This window comes from Delphinapterus leucas, chromosome 13, assembly GCF_059928025.1.
Source record: "Delphinapterus leucas isolate spDelLeu-1000000601 "Yukka" chromosome 13, BTC_Dleu_Yukka2, whole genome shotgun sequence".
Taxonomy (NCBI): domain Eukaryota; kingdom Metazoa; phylum Chordata; class Mammalia; order Artiodactyla; family Monodontidae; genus Delphinapterus; species Delphinapterus leucas.
The window spans coordinates 10,115,494-10,134,718 of record NC_143141.1 but is presented as its reverse complement, the minus strand read 5'-3'; the positions used below and the strand labels follow the sequence as shown (position 1 = coordinate 10,134,718).

Here is a 19,225-nt window from a genome sequence, read left to right as displayed (position 1 = left end):
ACTACAACCACCGGACAGCTTCACACCTCAGCCAATGGCTGATGGGTCTCCTAGGAGCCTTCCTCTGCGAAGAGTTCCAAGCCAGTTCAAAGCCCAGTGCGGGCGGCGGGGGGGGGGGGGGGGAGGTATTATCATCACTGTTTTATAAATAGGGAAGAAAATGGGGCCCAGAGAGGTTAAGACGCCCAATCCAGGATTAAGCTTTTCTTCGAACTTTGCTCATTCAGTACATATTTAAGCACTTGCTGTATCCTGGGCTAGCATCAGGCCCTGGGAAAACAATGGTGAGCAAAGACACGCTTTGTCTTCATGGGGCTGACAGTCTATGCAGGAGACAGATATGAAATAGTCACCCCAGCAGATGTAAAAGGTTACCTATATGGGAAGAGAATCTAAAAAAAGTGGATATATGTATAACTGATTCACTTTGCTGTACACCTGAAACTCACACAACATTGTAAATCAACTATACTCCAGTGAAAATTAACAAAAAAAACAAGGGTGACAAGTTCCACTAAAGCCTCCAGTAAGGACACTTGAGCCTATCAGGGAAGGCCTCCCTGAGGAAGTGATATGAGCTGAAATCTGACAGGAGTTAACTCGGTGAAGATGAGGATGGAGAGGATCCTACGTAGAAGACGTGGCACATGCAGAGGCCCCGTGGTGAGAGCTGGCACCGTGAGGGCTAGTCTGAAAGGAGGCCCAGTGACTGGAGGGCAAGGAGAAAATGGAGGCAAGGCGCAAAGTGAGGCTGGAAAGGCTGTGGGGACCAGGCCCAGGAGGGCCTTGTAGATCATTTTAGAATCTCCGTGAGCAATGGCACCTTTGAAGCATTTTGGACTTTGGGAGGAAGCGACAGGTCGGTTTTGTACTTAGCAACCACCACCCTGGGCCCAAGGAGAAGCGGGTCAGAGCAGGTTTGGGGCTGCTGCAGACCAGCGAGAAGGAACTATGGATGAAAAGAGATGCGGGATAGAAGAGATTTTTAGGAAGTAAAAAGAGCTCAGCAATGGATTGTGTGTGAAGAGTGAGGGAGAGGGAGGCGTCCAGGATGACCCCTGGGTGCTGATTTGGGTTCCTGGGTAAACTTGTTTCCTTTCTTCTATCCCACACTGCCTTACACTAAAGATTTGAAGGTGGTCACTGGGAGAACAACTTCGTGCAAAAAATAAATAGGCTTAAAAAGTCGTTTTCAACAAGGTGGTACTTCTTTGGTTGCCAAAACAATTGAGGGGCACCGTTGGCATTTAGCGAGAAAATCGTGTCAGGGACGCTGAGCAGGAGTCCCACAGGCCAAGCGTTGTTTCACCCTGAATGCCAACAGCACCTTGGAGAAGAAGCACTGTATAAAATGCCATACGTGTGTTAAGACATTATAGGATGTTCGAGGGATATTTGGGGGAACCGCCCTGGCCTTTTCTCCTGTAATACAGTTCTTGGGATGAGATGAAGCAGAATGAACAGATGGGTGGCACATTATACTCGTCTCACTTCCGACCTTAACCTTATTTTTTTTGAAAGGGAGGAAGATATCCAGGAATCTTTTCACAAGAATCAATAAAAACGATGGTCTTCATTAAAAAAAAAAATGTACACACAACATTTTGCATCTGTTCTTTCCCTGCCTGGAACACTCCTCTTTCCGGTGTCGGCTACCTCTCACCTCCCTCCCACACCCCATCATCACTTTCTACCTCCTAGTGTTTTGCTGCCCTTATAGCACAGGTCGCGATGGGAAAATCAACCTTTGTTTCCTCAGTCACCTGCCTCCCCCATTAGTATGTAAATTCCGTGAAAGTAGAGCCCTTGCCCGCTCCGCTCCACGCTGGGTGGGTCCTAGCACCCAGTTCTGCGTCTAGCGCTCGAAAGGAGGGAGTTTTCATACTATTTCCGGGGAGGCGGCGGGGGCGTCCATGGATCATTACAGTCCACCCCCAGGACCCGAGCTCGGAGCGCTCAATCCCTGTCGTCTCACTGCCACGCGGCGCGTCACGACCCTTTTCGCGCGGAGGAATGACCAAGGCGGTCTGCGCAGGCGCGCCTCTGGCCCCGCCCACGGTGGCGTCATCACGGCCGTTACTACGCTCAGGCGTCTCGGCGGGCGATTTAAAACCAACTCTGGAGACGCGGAGGACAAGATGGGACCTCCCTGGCCCGGTGAGGCTGAGTGGGTGGGAGGCGGGCGGGAAGGGCCCGGTGCGAAGAGGTGCTCCGGGTGGCGGGGCTGGCGGGCTGGCCTGAGCCGGAAGAGCGGCTATTCTCAGCCTTGTCCTTGGCCTTGTTCTCCGCCGGCTGAAGTAGAGGCAGGCGGGCTGGGGGAGAGGAGGGCCGGCGCAGGGTGGGCGGGCGGGTGCGTTCGGCCAATCAGGACGCGGCTTCGGCCCGCGCCGCTCTTGCCGCTGTGAGCCGGATGTGGGACGCCTTATTCTCTGGGCTCCTACATTTTGCGCGGTGTCTCTTCCTTTAAAAGGAGGTTTTCCTGGAATGCACGTTAGTTCAGGGCCATGGAAGTATTGTGGTTACTGCTGTATGCTTAATACGCATGTATTTATTTTTACATTCATTCAACAAGTATTGAGGGCCCCCTTCGGGCCAGAACCTTTTTCTTTCTTTCTTTCTTTTTTTTTTTTTGCGGTACGCGGGCCTCTCACTGTTGTGGTCTCTCCCGTTGCGGAGCACAGGCTCCGGACGCGCTGGCTCAGCGGCCATGGCTCACGGGCCCAGCCGCTCCGCGGCATGTGGGATCCTCCCGGACCGGGGCACGAACCCTGTCCCCTGCATCGGCAGGCGAACTCTCCACCACTGCGCCACCAGGGAAGCCCCGGGCCAGAACCTTTGTCAGATGCATAGATATAGCAAAGAACAAAACAGATAAGATCCCACCCTCTTAGAGCATGTGTTTTAGTTCGGGAGACAGACAGGAAACGAAATAATTACAGATGAGGCTGAGTACTCAGATTGAGAAAAGCAGAGTCGGGGGAGGGTCCCTTTAGATTAGGGAGTCAGGGAAGATCTTTAAGCAGATTCTGGGGAACGTGTTCAGGCAGAAGGAGCAAGTACAAAAAACGGGCAAAAGAGAAAGAGACTGACATGGGCGAGGACCAGGATTTTGTAACTGAACAGTGAGTGAGGTCGGGCAGGTAGTCAGGGCCTTTGTAGGTCTTGGTAAGAGGTTTGGAAATTTAGTTACATTTTGGACGTGGTAAGTGACTTACCTGAGTCAGGTGAAAGGGTCAATAATCACGTGGATAAGAGCTTGACACTCAGGGCAGTGATATGGGCTGCTCAGGGAAGTGGCCTGTGGACTGAGAAGTAAATTTGGTCATCATCATATAGATGGCAGAACCATGGGTACAGGTGAGAACACTAGGAAGACCCTGTAGAGAAAATACTTGGGACCAACATTTAGAAGCTGGTTAGAGAAGGAAGAGCTAGAAAAACTCAGAAAAGAGTGGTGTTGTAGAAGCCAAGAGTATTTCAAGAAGCAGAGTGTTGTCAACTGTTTCAAGTGCTGTTGACTCTCAAGAGGGATGAAGCCCGAGAAGTGACGATTGGTTTTGGCAACATGAAGCTGTGGTGGTGGGCGTGGGAGCCAGATCAGAGGGGTTGAAAAATGAGTAGGAGTTGAAATGGATACCGAAAGTGTTTTTGAGTTCAGTAACCATCTGCTGAATGAATGAATGTATAATGGGAAGGGAAGGAGAGAAATGGGGAGGGAATGTAAAGGGAAGGAGAGAAATCAGGGAAAGACAATTCTGAGAAATAAAGCGTGCCTCTAATTCCCATTCTGAGTTCCCCTCTTAGACAAATTCCTCCTTTAGTGCTTTCTATTTCTGTTTTTCTCTTGTCCCAAGGTCCAACTCCCTTCCATTGGTTGCAGTGCCCACATTCAAGTAGTCACAAGTCCTCTTGATTCGGTCTCTAAAAATGTCTCTTGCCTCCTTCCTATTTTTACTTTCTTCTTTTTTGTTTGTTTTGACCTCAGCTGAGAGTTATGTTAATCATACTCTTTAGCTTGTGGGAAGCTATCAGGGAAACATGTGAAGTTGTTCTTGTATTTTTAATTCTCTTTTATCCCCACTCTTCATTCTTTCCCTTCACCTTACATGGGCAACCTTGTAGTGTTTGTTGTGTGTCACTATTTTTAATGTGTTCCTATAAAATGTGTGTTATATTATGCATATTTTTTTCATATCACCAATTCTGAACCAGCTGAGATATACATTCTTATTCTCCTTTGGAGGATGAAGAAGCAAACCCTTAGAGCATTTACTTAAAATTTCTCCAGTTAGTAAGTGAAGGAGCTGGAGTTTGAAGCCAAGCCTTCTGATTCTTAAATCTGGAAACTCTCCCCCCAGGTCTCTCAGTTCCTTCATCTCTGCCTTCCGAGGATCTTGTTTCTTGGCCTACTCTCATAGGCCATAGCCACTCACCACCGTGGTCACACCCTAGACCTTGTCGCTGCACCACTCTGTCATCTCAGTGCACCCCACCTCTCAATCACTCCTGTCTTTCCAGCTTACTCCCTCTTGTTCCCCGACTCCAACAATCCTTTGACCCAGCAGACCTGTATTCTTCTACTTTTCACTGTCTCTCACCTCTCTGCCCTTGTTCCCCTCCTTACTTAGCTTACATTCAGTGGTCATTTGGTGTATTCACTCCCTTTCATATGCCCAAAACCCCTTGCCCTCTTCTTGCCTCCTTACACTTGCTTGACAAAATCACAACTCTGGTTAATCCCTACTCTGCCTACTCTGCTTGCACCCAGTGGTCTCAAGGGGACCCTAAAGCTGCCCAGCATTCATGCTGTATTCCCTGGTTCATCCACTTTCCTTTTAGATGATGATTTCATATCTTCCTTTCTCTCCTGAAATCTCCAGTACCTCCTCCCCAGCCCTCACCCTTACCTGCTGAGTTTTTGGTTTTTAGCTGCTTCCTTTAATTTTTAAAAGATTATTTATTTATTTATTTGTTTGTTTTGGCTGCTCCGGGTCTTAGTTGTGGCATGTGGACTTCTTAGTCGTGGCATGAGTGAGGGATCTAGTTCCCTGTCCAGGTATCAAACTCCGGCCCCCTGCATTGGGAGCGTGGAGTCTTACCCACTGGACCACCAGGGAAGTCCCTAGCGGCTTCCTATTTTACTAAGAAAATAAAAGCAATCAAAAGATATCCACGGGCTTCCCTGGTGGCGCAGCGGTTGGGAGTCTGCCTGCCAATACAGGGGACACGGGTTCGTGCCCCGGTCCGGGAGGATCCCACATGCCGCGGAGCGGCTGGGCCCGTGAGCCATGGCCGCTGGGCCCGTGAGCCATGGCCGCTGGGCCTGCGCGTCCGGAGCCTGTGCTCCGCAACGGGAGAGGCCACAACAGTGAGAGGCCCGCGTACCACAAAAAAAAAAAAAAAAAAGATATCCGCAAGTCCACCAGTGTACCTTCTCCCCTACCTGCGTCTTTGCCTGTGTCCTCAGTCTTCCTTCCTTTTGCTGTGGATGGACTCTATGCTCTCAGCAAGGCAGCCCCTTTACCTGCTTGAGTACATTGTTCAGCAACTTTTACCCTTTCTTCTGCATGATCTCTGTGAATAACGGCCCTCTCAAAGATATCTGGAACCTGTGAGTATGTTGTTTTACATGGTAAAAGGGACTTTGTGGATATGATTTTTTAACATTTTTTAGATTAAATTTTATTGGAGCACAGTTGATTTACAATGTTGTGTTACTTTCTGCTGTACAGCAAGGTGAATCAGTTATACGTATACATAGATCCACTCTTTTTTAGATTCTGTTCCTATACAGGTCATTACAGAGTATTGAGTAGAGTTCCCTGTGCTCTACAGTAGGTCCTTATTAGTTATCTACTTTATATATAGTAGTGTGTATATGTCACTCCCAATCGCCCAGTTTATCCCTCCCCCCCCCCACATTTGCCCCTTGGTAACCATAAATTTGTTTTCTACATCTGTGACTATTTCTGTTCTGTAAGTGGGTTCATTTGTACCATATTTTTAGATTCCACATATAAGCGATATATGATATTTGTCTTTCTCTGTATGACTTACTTCACTCAGTATGACAATCTCTAGGTCCATCCATGTCACTGCAAATGCCATTATTTCATTCTTTTTTATGGCTGAGTTCTGGTTTGGTATTAGGGTGATGGTGGCCTCTCAGAATGAGCTTGGGAGTGTTCCTTCCTCTGCAGTTTTTTGGAATAGTTTGAGAAGGAGAGGTGCTAACTCTTCTCTAAATGTTTGATAGAATTTGCCTGTGAAACCATCTAGTCCTGGACTTCTGTTTGTTGGAAGTTTTTTGTTTTTTCAGTCAGTTGAGGTGATATGAGTGCCAAAGAAGAATAGAATTTAGAGCATACATTTATTCAGGGGCAGGAGAAAGAAGGAAAGACAGGAAATGAACAAGGGAGTGGCAAAGAGGAGGAGGCAGTGCCTGAGGCTCAAGGAAGCTGGAGACTGTACGCGGGCCACTCACTGTTGTGGCCTATCCCGTTGCGGAGCACAGGCTCTGGACACGCAGGCTCAGCGGCCATGACTCACGGGCCCAGCCGCTCCGCGGCATGTGGGATCTTCCTGTACCGGGGCACGAACCTGTGTCCCCTGCATCGGCAGGCGGACTCTCAACCACTGCGCCACCAGGGAAGCCCTGTTGGAAGTTTTTAAATCACAGTTTCAATTTCATTACTTGTGATTGGTCTGTCCATATTTTCTATTTCTTCCTGGTTCAGTCTCGGAAGGTTGTACCTTTCTAAGCATTTGTCCGTTTCTTCTAGGTTGTTCATTTTATTGGCGTATAATTGCTTGTAGTAGTCTCTTATGATCCTTTGTATTTCTGTGGTGTCCTTTGTAACTTCTCCTTTTTCGCTTCTAATTTTATTGATTTGAGTCCTCTCTCTTTCTTTCTTGATGAGTCTGGCTAAAGGTTTATCGGTTTTGTTTATCTTCTCAAAGAACCAGCTTTTAGTTTTATTGATCTTTGCTCTTGTTTTCTTTGGCTCTATTTCATTTATTTCTGCTCTGATCTTTATGATTTCTTTCCTTCTACTAACTTTAAGTTTTGTTTGTTCTTCTTTTTCTAGTTGCTTTAGGTGTAAGGTTAGGTTGTTTATTTGAGATTTTTCTTGTTTCCTGAGGTAAGATTGTATTGCTACAAACTTCCCTCTTAGAACTGCTTTTGCTGCGTCCCATAGGTTTTGGATTGTCATGTTTTCATTGTCATTTGTCTCTAGGTATTTTTTGATTTCCTCAGTGATCCATTTTTTTAAATAACTTATTTCTTTTTATTGCTGAATAGTATTCAGTCTTATGGATAAACCACATTTTGTCTGTCCATTCACCGGTTGACGGGTATTTGGATTGTTTCCACTATTTGACTATTACAAATAACACTGCTACAACATTCAGAGAGGGAGAAGGTAGTGTGAAGACAGAAACAGTGAGAGATTTGAAGACACTAAGCTGTTGGCTGGGAAGATGAAGGAAGGGGCCTATTTCTTACATGATAAGAAATGTAAGAAACGCACCCCTAGAAGCCAGAAAAGGCATTTTGGCCTCAGAGTCTCAGGAAGGAGCTAGCCCTACGAATACCTTGACAATATACCAGAAACACTGGGATACACATTTCAGACTCTAAAATCCAGAACCGTAAGAGAATAAATTTGTGTTGTTTTAAACCACTAAATTTGTGGTAATTTGTCCCAGCAGCAAAAGGAAACTACAGTAAGTCCCCTACATATGAACGAGTTCCGTTCTGAGAGCGTGTTCGTAAGTCCAGTTTGTTTGTAAGTCCAACAAAGTTAGCCTAGGTACCCAACTAACATAATCGGCTATATAGTACTGTACTGTAATAGGTTTCTAATACTTTTCACACAAATAATACATAAAGAAAACAAAAAATAAAACATTTTTAGTCTTTTCTTACTTGAAAAGTACAGCAGTACAGTACAACAGCTGGCATCCAGGGCTGGCATCGAGTGAACAGGAAAGAAGCGTTACTCACTGGAGGAGGGAGAGGAGGTGGGAGATGGTAGAGCTGCAGGATCATGAGCAATAGGAGACGGAGGGCAAGCTGCAATTTCACTCATGCCTGACATTGATGGCACAGGTTCTTGTTCCTTGCTGGAACCAGATGCACGTTTGCATCTTTGAAGGTTTGCAACGTGAAGGTTCGTTTAGTAACATATTGTTTAGTCTCCGTGTGTTTGTGTTTTTTACAGTTTTTTCCCTGTAATTGATTTCTAATCTCATAGCGTTGTGGTCGGAAAAGATGCTTGGCATGATTTCAGTTGTGGATTTGATTAAGTTAAGGATCTTGAGATGGGGAGATTATCCTGGATTATCTGGGTGGGCCCAACGTAATCACAATGGTCCTTATAAGAGGGATGCAGGAGGGCCAAAGTCAGAGAAGGAGAGGTGATGACAGAAGCAAGAGGTTGAAGTGATGGAAGGAAGGGACCATAAGCCAAGGATTGTAGGTGGCCTCTAGAACCTGAAAAAGGCAAAGAAACAGATTCTTCCGTAAAGCCTCTAGAGAGAATGCAGTCCAGCTGACACCTTGACTTTAGACTTCTGACTCATGAACTGCAAGAGAATACATTTATGTTCTATGTACCATTAAGTTTGTGGTAATTTGTTATAGCAGCACTAGGAGACTAATACAGTCTGTTTGCTTCATTTTTTTCTACCAAGCTGGGTTTTATTTTTTTCATTTTAAAATTAGTTTCTTGACCTCACTTCCCTTTCAACTGCCTTCCTCCCATTTCTCTTCTTCCTTTACAGCATGAGTCCTTGAAAACCATGTCTCCATTTTCTCTCTCCAATTTCTCTTCTCCCATCTCCCTTTTTTTGTCCCTCCTATCTTCTCTTGAATCTGTGCCTGTTTGACTTTCTCTTTGTCACCTTGCACTCAAGGAAAACTGCTCTTGTCAATAACCTATGGGTTGCTAAATCTAATGATCAATTCTCTGTCCTCATCTCATTTGACCTGTCAGCTGCATTTGACATAGTTCATTACTCCTTCCTCCCCTGAAATATTTTCTTCACCTACTTGTGGAATGCCACACTCTCCTTCACTAGTTACACATTCCTCATCTCTTCACTGATTCCTCCTTTCCTTCTCTTTAAACTTTTGAAGTATTCTAGGACTCAGCCTTCTGCTTTTTTCTATCTGTCCTCATTTTTTGGTCTTCTCATCCAGTCTTACGGCTTTGAATACCCTCTCTATGGTTACAACATCCACGTTTATATATCCAGCCCAGAACTTTCCCCTCAACTCTAGACTTAAATATCTGGCTCTCTACCCCAGTTGGATGACTAGTAAGTCTCTCAAATCCAGCAGGCCCCAAACTGAGCCCTGACCTTGCCTCCTTTCCCCACAAATATGCTTCTCCTGTAGTCTTCCTCTCTCAGGTCCTGGCAACTCCATTTCATCAGTTGTTCAGGGTAGTGTTGTAGTTATCCTTCATTCTTCTGTTTTTTCTCATGCCCCACATTTAATTCATCAGGAAATCACGTTGGCTCTACCTTGAGACTATATCCGGTGTCTGACCACTGCCTACCTCCACTGCCCCCTCTCTGGTGTGAGCCACCAGCATCTCTTATCCTGGTTGTTGGTAGTTGCCTCTAATTGGTCTTCCTGCTCGTCCTTTCAGTTTTCAACAGAATAGCCATAGGGATCTTCGTGAAGCATAAGTTAGATCACTTTATTCCTCTTCTCACCACCTTCCAATCACTTCCCTTCTCACTGCTCATGAAAGCCCAGGTCTTTACAGTAGCCCATAAGTAAGGCTCATACACCCCTACCGGCCGTCCCTCCCTTATTCTGATTCTGACTGATTGGTGCTCCTGCCCTACCAGGCCCCGCAGGTCTACACCCTGTGACCTCTCTCACTTCCGTGCTTCCCTCTCACTGCTTCCACCACACTGGCCCCTCAAACGTGCCAGGCATGTTCCTGCCTCTGTACTTGCTGTTTCCCCTGCTTCCATGTAGCTTCCTGCAAATATCTGCACGGTCTTGATTCTGATGTTACCTTCTTGCTGAAACGTTTCCTTGACACTATATTAAAAATGACTTCCCACCTCCATTCCCCAGTCCTCTTTATTCCCCTTCCATGCTTTACTTTTCCCCATGGCTTTTATCTCCATCTAACATGCCATCCATTTTCTAACTTCTTATTATGAAAGTGTTCAAACATACAGGGACGTTGAAAGACTTAGACAGTAAATAGCCTCACACTCACAACTTAAACCCAATTGTTAACATTTTGCCATATTTTTCCTCTCTATCACACACACACACACACACACACACTGTTTTGACTGATTCATTTGAAAGTTGCACACACCATGTCATATCACCCCTAAGTTGTTTCCTATGCATCTTCCAAAAGTAAAGATATTCTTCTACATACCATTATATCATTATCACACCTAAGAAAATAAAAATCAATTCCCTAATGTTCCCTGATATCCAGACTATATTCCAGATTTCGCTGTTTATCCCCAAAATGTTGTTTATAGTTAATTTTTTTGTTTGACCAAGGATTGGCTGAAAGTTCAGAGGTTATTTTTGGTTTGTATGACTCTTTGGTTTCTTTTGCTCAAGAAGAATCCCCTACTTTTTTTTTCTTTTTTCTTTTTTTTGACATTGACTTTTTTAAGAGCTAACTGTCCTATATTCTGGAATTGTCTAAATGTTTGTTTCTGATATCATTTAACTTGTTCTCTAGCCCTTATATTTCTTATAAACTGGAAGTTAGATTTAAAGTCTTGGTTAAATTTAGGTTAAGCATATTTGGCAAAGTATTTTACGGATGATGCTCTGAATTTCATATTTTGTCCTGTAAGGAGATGAGTAAGTTTCAAGTTGTCTCATTTTTAGAGAGGCTACATCTGATTGTTTGGTTAACGTGGTGACTGCTAGATCTTTCGTTGTAAAAGACATTTTTCCCTTTGCAGTTAGCAAGTAATCTGTGGGCAGTTCTTTGGAATATTTATTTAGTTTACAAATTTGTGTTGCTTATTCTGTCTCCCTGCTGGGATTAGAACCTAGTCTGTCTGACATGATAGCCCATCCCTCACCCTTATGTCAGCATCTTATCTCTTCTCTCTTGCCTGTCATCATGGTTGTATATATCTGTTGTTCTGCTGGTCTGTGAGCTTGTCAGAGGCGGCGGCTTTTTCTTACCACTGTTATATCCCATATAGTGCTTTAGGTTGGCAGTAGCTGCACAGTGGATATTTGTCCAGATTGGCAGGAAGCATCAGAAACCCATCACCCCCCAAGAAACCCGAACTACAGAGGTTCTAGCCATAGAATATTAGAGTTGGAAAAGATCTTGGTGGGAAATGTGCTGTGAACTTCCACCCTAGGACAGGTCCCAGCCCCTGTTTAGACGTAGGAAATGTCCTGCTTAAGGTTTCCTGAGCAAGTGTTTTGTTCCACTGCTGTCAGCCACAATGAAGAACTCTCCTTCAGGGACCCGTGAATGCCACCACAGCACCTCCTCACCCTCAGAGCAGGTGTTCTCCATGGCCCTGCCCAGGAAGGCCCCTCTCAATACTCCTGGCACCCCAGTCCTTGAAGACTTTCCTCAGAATGACGATGAGAAGGAGCGGCTGCAGCGGAGGCGCTCCAGGGTCTTTGACCTGCAGTTCAGCACAGACTCGCCTCATTTGCTGGCATCCCCCTCCAGTAGGTGAGTGGGCGCTGGGCTGCCTTGTTGTGGTGGGTTACGTGGGTTTGCATTACCACAATACCTTGTGGATTCTGGGTCTGGATTTTGAAAAGATCCAGTGTCGTTGATCCTTGCCAGAGTTGTTTTTTTTTCCTTTAGGAATGTTGATGTTTCAGCTACGATTCCTAAGTTTACAAACACGCAGATTACTGAGCATTACTCCACCTGTATCAAACTGTCTGCTGAAAACGTGAGTATCTGCGGGTTTAAGCAGTGACGATTTTGCAGGTTGATCAGAGAGGAGATCTAGTCTTCTTGATTCTGTAGAGTGCATGATCAGTGATTGTGCACTTTTATTCTCTAGTGACTCTTCTCAGTGCTGGTGTTTTCAATGTGGTTTTACTGTTTCTTATAGACCTTTGGTGTCCCTCTGACAAGTTGCCTGCCCCCTGCGGTGTGTCACGAGGCAGCACACTAGGGGTTAATAGTGTAGTTCTGGAGCTAGATAGTAGATAGATAGTAGGGTTGTGGGCTAATTGTGAGCCCTAGATCTAGCCTGAGTTGGAATCCTGTCACTTACAAATCTGCGTGGCCTTGGCAAGTCACTCAGCCACTGTGCTGCAGGGTGGTCCTCCTCTGTAAAATGGGAATGAGAATAGTCCTTGCCTGAGGGTTGTTCTTAGGGTCACTGAGCCCCTCTGTGTCAGTGCTTAGAATAGGACCTGCACACAGGAACACTCAGGAATTGTGTGCTGTCACTCCAGACCTTGAGAATGAGGAAGTACACACATGGATTTAGCTGTATCACCAGATGTTTGTGGGAATGGATATCTGTGTTGAGATGTGGGATATTCCTGTTTAAAAGTTTAGCCTCCCATGACAGGGTAGCATTATTTATGTGAGCATAGGCTATAAATAACAAACCTTTCTAAAACTTTCTGTTTTCAGAAAATCACCACCAAGAATGCTTTTGGCTTGCACTTGATTGATTTTATGTCAGAGATTCTTAAACAGAAAGATGCCGAACCGACCAACTTTAAAGTAAGAAGGATGTTCACCTTCTCTTGCATCTGAATTAATGCTAGTGATTGCTAATCCTTAGCATAGCACAATAACTGAATTCTACAAATACACGAGAGCCTTCCTTGTTTAAGACATTTTATTAGCTACTTTACTTTCTTTCCTTAACTGATGAAATGTAGAGAAAATATCTGTTATTTTTTTTTATTCCCTGTGTTAGAGGAATCTTTTGCATTTTTTTCTTAAGGGCAAGTACATATTTTATGCAGATCGCTTTGTTTTCCCGTTCAGCTGCTCCTTTTTTATGATCACCGTGAGTACAGCTCTGCTTGTTTGACTAGGTGGCTGCCGGCACTCTGGATGCCAGCACCAAGATCTATGCTGTGCGCGTAGATGCCGTCCATGCTGATGTATACAGAGTCCTTGGTGGGCTGGGCAAGGATGCACCATCTCCGGAAGAAGAAGAGGCCCATGGTGCAGGTACATGGGTGGGGATCTGGATGTAAGGGGCTTTTTTAAAGGGTGTTGCAGGTAGTTATTTGAGTAACATACTGAAATGAAGTCATAAGAATTCACTTCTCTCATTCTGTTGAAGACATGGATGTTTTCAGAATTATATTTGAGAAGATACTCAAACACTAGATTTGTTTTTCTTTGGAAAAGAGAAGGACCTTATAAAAGCTTTCAGATTTTATTTAGACAAGATTGAGTAAACATCACCAACTAGGGAGCTTCTGATTTGGGGAGTCTTTGGAAATTGACTTGTATCAGAAACCAAATACTTAATCTAGTAGTTTGGTTTCTCCCTAAGCTGCGGATTAGACGTGCCTGCTGCTTTGAGCGGATGGCATGTGTTTTAATTACGATCACTCTCTAGAGTTTTGAAGAACTTGAATTGATAAGTTCAGTTACGTGCTCCAAAGCAGCCCCTGCAGTGCACGGTCTTACTCCTTGTAGATGGAAGTGCAACCGAAACAGGAACAACCAAGAAGGCTCCAAAGCCAAGGAAGAAGCACTTGTACAAAACCATCGAGCCGAATATAAACAACCTCAACGTCTCCGAAGCAGATCGAAAGTGTGAGGTGAGAAACTGTGTGCCCAGTGTAGTCTCTGACTAATTCAGAGGCTCAGTGGCAGAAACTTGCTGCTATGTGCTTGTTCAGGCCTCCAGGGAGTAAAATATTCAGCTGGTGTCTCTGCATTGTCATCCTTTAGCTTTACAGTGAAGACTGACGGGGTTAGGTCCCTGCTTTTCCCTCAGTATTTCAGAATGATTGAGTAGAACGAGATGGCAAATTACTGAGAAAACCAATTGATTAAAATATTAATTTTCTTCTGTAGTACATGCAGCAGTGGTGATGACAGCTAACATTTATCGTGTGTCTACCAGGCACACCGTGCTGCCCAAGGCCCGTGTCCTGTGTTAACCCATTCTGTCCTTACAACATCCTTGCTACATTTTATGAAGAGGTAATTGAGGTTCAGGGCTGTGGAGTAACTTGTCCAAGATGACGTAATTAGTAAGTAAACTGGGATTTGAAACTAAGTGGTCTGGCTCCAGAGTCCATGCTCTAAACAACCTTACATGATTTAGCAAATCCTGAGGAATCTTCTTAAAGGAATGGTACCAGAGGCCTCTTTATAAATTAGCAGTTAATTTAAAGCAAACAGATGTTGCTACAATTAAAAAAAATTTTTGCTATTAAAAACAATTTCAGTGAACATTCTTGTACCTGTTTGCATTCTTCTGGGAGTATATTTGTAAGAAAATTCTGAGACATGAAATTTCCATTGCCCTCACAAAAAGGTTATACCAACTTACTCTCCCACCAACGATGAACTAGATTATTTCTTTCTCTTACCTGCATCCCACCAACGATGGACTAGATTATTTCTTCCTCTTTCTTTCTCTTACCTTAGTAATTAAAGTCATGAGACTGGAATTGATCACCAAGGGAATAAGTGTATGTGGAAAAAGGACTGGGCCCGGATACCCCTGTCTTCACAGTTCAGAGAGCTGAATAAGCAACGTCCAGTAGGTGGGGGAAGACCAGGAGAGTGTGGTATTGAAATGAGTGTTTTAGGGAGGATAGAGTGGTCAACCGTGTCAAATGTGGCAGCCTGAGGCCATGGTGAGCTTGGCGAAGGGGCCCTGGGGAGCTGCAGCTCAGACCTCCAAGGAAGGGGTGCTGCTTGGCTGATGCTGGTGTCCCCGAGTTTGGAGGAGGGGCTTGGGGGCCCAGGACCCAGATGTCTGAGGAGGGAATGCCCACTGGTGCTGGTGTCTCTTATTGACACCCAGCGAGGTTGGTTCTGTGAGTATAAGGAAAAAGTACAAGTTAAATTCAGCTACTGCCCAGGTAGGACCTGCTGCTGCTGGGTTGGTGAATCACTGCTGGGTGACACTCCCAGGAACAGGAATCCTGCAGAAGGAAGTCTGTCCCTTCTCCTTCCTCCAGCCCTGCCATCTCCCTCTAGTGCCCCCTTTTGGTGGAGCCCAATAGGGAGCTGCTGGCACAGCTGAAGTGTGGTCTCCAGTCCAGCATCACAGAGCAAAGTATAGAAGGTAGGTTTGGAGCTGAGTGGCAATAGCTTAATAACTGCCAGAGAGGCAAAGTCTTGCAATATCTACTTCCAAGAAGGTTGGAAGTTACTATGTATAAAATAAATAAGCTACAAGAATATATTGTACAGCACAGGGAATAGAGCCATGTTACCTGTTACCTGTTACATGTTACCTTTTCCCAACAGGTAACATTTTTCATATTTGGTTTACAAATATGGGAGTACAGGGAGAAAGCAAATATGAAAAATGTACAGGGAGAAAGGGTACAGGGAGAAAGCAAATATGAAAAATGTTACCTGTTGGGAAATCTAGGTAAAAGTTACACAGAGATTCATTTTACTATTTCAACATTCTTGTAGGTTTGAAATTTTTCAAAATGAATTGGGCAGGGGAAAATAAATGGGAAGGGAGGCAGTTTTTTAGAAGAGTTTTGCTATAAATTGGGGCAGAGTAATGGAATGGCAAGGGAAAGTAAGGTCCTGAGTTTTTGTGTTTGTTTGTTTTTGTTTTTTTAAAGAATGATGTAGTATTTATTGACATGGGAATATTTGCACAGTATATTCTTTTTTAATTTTTAAAAATTATTTTTGAGGTGTAGTTTATTTACAATGTTATATTAGTTTCAGGTGTACAACACAGTGATTCAAAGTTTTTATAGATTATACTTCATTTAAAGTTATAAAATATTGGCTCTATTCCCTGTGCTGTACAATATATTCTTGTAGCTTATTTATTTTTTACATAGTAATTTGTACCTCTTAATCCCCTACCCCTATCTTGCCCCTTCCCTTTCCCTCTCCCCACTGGTAAACACTAGTTTGTTCTCTATATCTTTAAGTCTGTTTCTATTTTGTTATATACATTCCTTTGTTTTATTTTTTAGATTTCACATATAAGTGATAACATACAGTATTTGTCTTTCTCTGTCTGGCTTATTTCACTAAGCATAATAACCTCCAGCCATGTCGAGGTCCAGCCATGCTGTTGCAAACAGCGAAACATCATTTTTTTTTTATGGCTAAGTAGTATTCCATTGTGTGTGCGTGTGTATATTTTCTTACAAATATACTCCCAGAAGAATGCAAACAGGTACAAGAATGTTCACTGAAATTGTTTTTAATAGCAAAATTTTTTTTTAAATTGTAGCAACATCTGTTTGCTTCCATATCTTGGCTCTTGTAAATAATGTCTCTATGAACATTGGGATGCATGTATCTTTCAAATCAGTGTTTTCGTTTTCTTCAGATATATACCCAGGAGTGGAATTGCTGGATCAAATGGTAGTTTTGTTTTTAGTTTTTTTTGAAACCCTCCGTAGTGGCTACACTAATTTACATTCTCACCAACTATATACAAGGGTTTCCTTTTCTCCACATCCTTATCAGCATTTGTTATTTGTGGTCTTTTTTTTTTTAAATTAATTTATTTTATTTTTGGCTGCATTGGGTCTTTCTTGCTGCACACAGGCTTTCTCTAGTTGCAGTGAGTGGGGGCTACTCTTCAGTGCAGTGCACGGGCCTCTCATTGCAGTGGCTTCTCTTGTTGCGGAGCATGGGCCCTAGGCATGCGGGCTTCAGTAGTTGTGGCCCACGGACTTAGTTGCTCTGCGGCATGTGGGATATTCCTGGACCAGGGCTTGAACCCGTGTCCCCTGCATTGGCAGGCAGATTCTTAACCACTGCGCCACCAGGGAAGACCCTGTTTATCGTCTTTTTTTTTTTTTTTTTTTTGTGGTACGCGGGCCTCTCACTCTTGTGGCCTCTCCCGTTGCGGAGCACAGGCTCCGGACGTGCAGGCTTAGCGGCCATGGCTCACGGGCCCAGCCGCTCCGCGGCATGTGGGATCTTCCCAGACCAGGGCACGAACCCGTGTCCCCTGCATCGGCAGGTGGACTCTCAACCACTGCGCCACCAGGGAAGGCCTCTCATTTTAGTTTTGATTTGCATTTCTCTGATGATTAGCAGTGTTGAACATCTTTCTGTGTGTCTGTTTGCTATCTGTGTGTCTTCTTTGGAAAAATGTCTGTTTACATCTTCTGCCCATTTTTTGATTGGGTTGTTTGTTGTTTTTGATATTGAGTTGTATGAGCTGTTTATATATTTTGGATATTAACCCCTTATCGGTCATATCATTTGCAATTATTTCCTCCCAGTCAAGTAGGTTGTCTTTTCATTTTGTCAGTGGTTCCCTTTGCTGTGCAAAAGCGCTTGAGTTTAATTAGGTCTCATTTGTTTATTTTTGCTTTTGTTTCCTTTGCCTTAGGAGACAGATCCAAAAAAATAACTGCTACAATTTATGTCAAAAAGTGTTCTGGCTGTGTATACTTCTAGGAGTTTCATGGTTTCCAGTCTTACATTTAGGTCTTTAATCCATTTTGTGTTTATTTTTGTGTATGGTGTTAGAAAGTGTTCTAACTTCATTCTTTTGTATGTAGCTGTCCAGTTTTCTTACCACAACTTATTGAAGAGATCATTTTTTTCTCTATTGTTTATTCTTGCCTCCTTTTTCATAGATTAATTGACCATAAGTGTGTGGGTTTACTTCTGGGCTTTCTATCTTGTTCCACTGATCTATGTGTCTGTTTTTTGTGCCAATACCATACTGTTTAGATTACTGTAGCTTTGTAGTATAGTCTGAAGTCCGAGAGTGTGAATCCTCCAGCTCTGTTCTTCTTTCTCAGGATTGTTTTGGCTATTTGGGGTCTTTTGTGTTTCCATACAAATTTTATAATTATTTGTTCTAGTTCTGTGAAAAATGCCTTTTTGTTGTTGTTTGTTTTTTTAAATGGGAGAATTATCAGCATGTTTACTTGTTGATGGCAACAGTCTAGTGGAGTAGGAATTATTGATGGCACAGAAAAGGGAGGAGAAATTCTAGGGTGGTGTTTGAGCAGGTGAGAAGGGCAAGGATTGGATGGCTTGGATGGGGCTTGTCTGAGGAGCACAGTGGCTGATGAGAGGTGGGGCTTGAGTGTGTGCACATGGGTGCATCCTGGATATTCTCTTCTGGTTGTGCTTCCCCTTCCACCCCCCACTCCCACCCCCATCAGTGAAATAAGCCAGATCTTCAACTGACAGTATAGAGGAGGAAAGTGTTGGAGGTTTGAAGAGAGGATAAGGTAGTAGGGAGTCATCTAGGAAGATGGGAGAGTGGAGGGACTAGGGAAATGTAGTTTGATGGCTAGACAACACTTAGGGTTTCCCTGAGGGCACTGGAGGATGGATTTATAGTGAGGTCAGTCAGCATGACTGTGTCTTTTTTTTTTTGGCTCTGTCGGGTCTTTGTTGTGGTACATGGGATCTTCATTGCAGCATGCGGGTCTTTCGTTGAGGTGCGCAGGCTCTTCGTTGTGATGCGTGGGCTTCTCTCTAGTTGTGGCGCACAGGCTTCAAAACACATGGGCTCAGTAGTTGTGGCACGCAGGCTTAGTTGCCCCGCAGCATGTGGGATCTTAGTTCCCCAACCAGGGATGGAACCTGCGTCTCCTGTATTGGAAGGTGGATTCTTAACCACTGGACCACCAGGGAAGTTCCATGACTTTGTGTCTTTCTCCAGCCATGACTGGCTGTGTGGGTGCAAGCATGGAGTAGGCAGAAAGTTAGATTTAACAAAGGATTGTGTTTAGCTGAGTGAATGTGACACAGCTGAAAGGGGCGCTGGAGCTGAGAGTGTAGGCAAGGGGGTGGTTGTGATCATTGCTTGTGGAATTTTAGCTGGGAAAAGAGGTGTGTGAAGGACAGCCATGTGACCAGTAGACTGTAGGGCCTGATGGGACCAAAGGCATCTTGGCATTGGAGACAAGAAGGTGTAGTCTGGAAAGACAAGAGGTGGTTGTCAGAGAGGGGCAGTTGGAATTGAGCATACAGAGAGGTTGCAGTCCTGGTTAATGATTCAATTCAGAAAACAGGCCAGGGAGCAAAAGGCAGAGGAGGCAGGGGGTCATGCTAGGATCCCA

The 19,225-nt window shown here is 44.3% G+C and overlaps 1 protein-coding gene across 8 annotated transcripts in view; it reads left to right on the top strand.

The window, feature by feature from the left end:
* Positions 1-1,736: 1,736 nt before the first annotated feature.
* Positions 1,737-19,225, top strand: part of NCAPH (non-SMC condensin I complex subunit H) — a 39,662-nt gene continuing 22,173 nt past the window's right edge. The window contains exons 1-6 of one of the 8 annotated variants that reach the window (XM_089922746.1): positions 1,737-2,157; positions 11,486-11,705; positions 11,844-11,934; positions 12,633-12,725; positions 13,046-13,184; positions 13,662-13,786. In XM_089922746.1, the coding sequence (XP_089778872.1) occupies positions 1,914-2,157; positions 11,486-11,705; positions 11,844-11,934; positions 12,633-12,725; positions 13,046-13,184; positions 13,662-13,786 (912 nt within the window). In that variant the 5' untranslated portion in view covers positions 1,737-1,913. The other 7 variants (XM_089922745.1, XM_022598954.3, XM_089922748.1 and 4 more) reach the window with 7 other exon arrangements.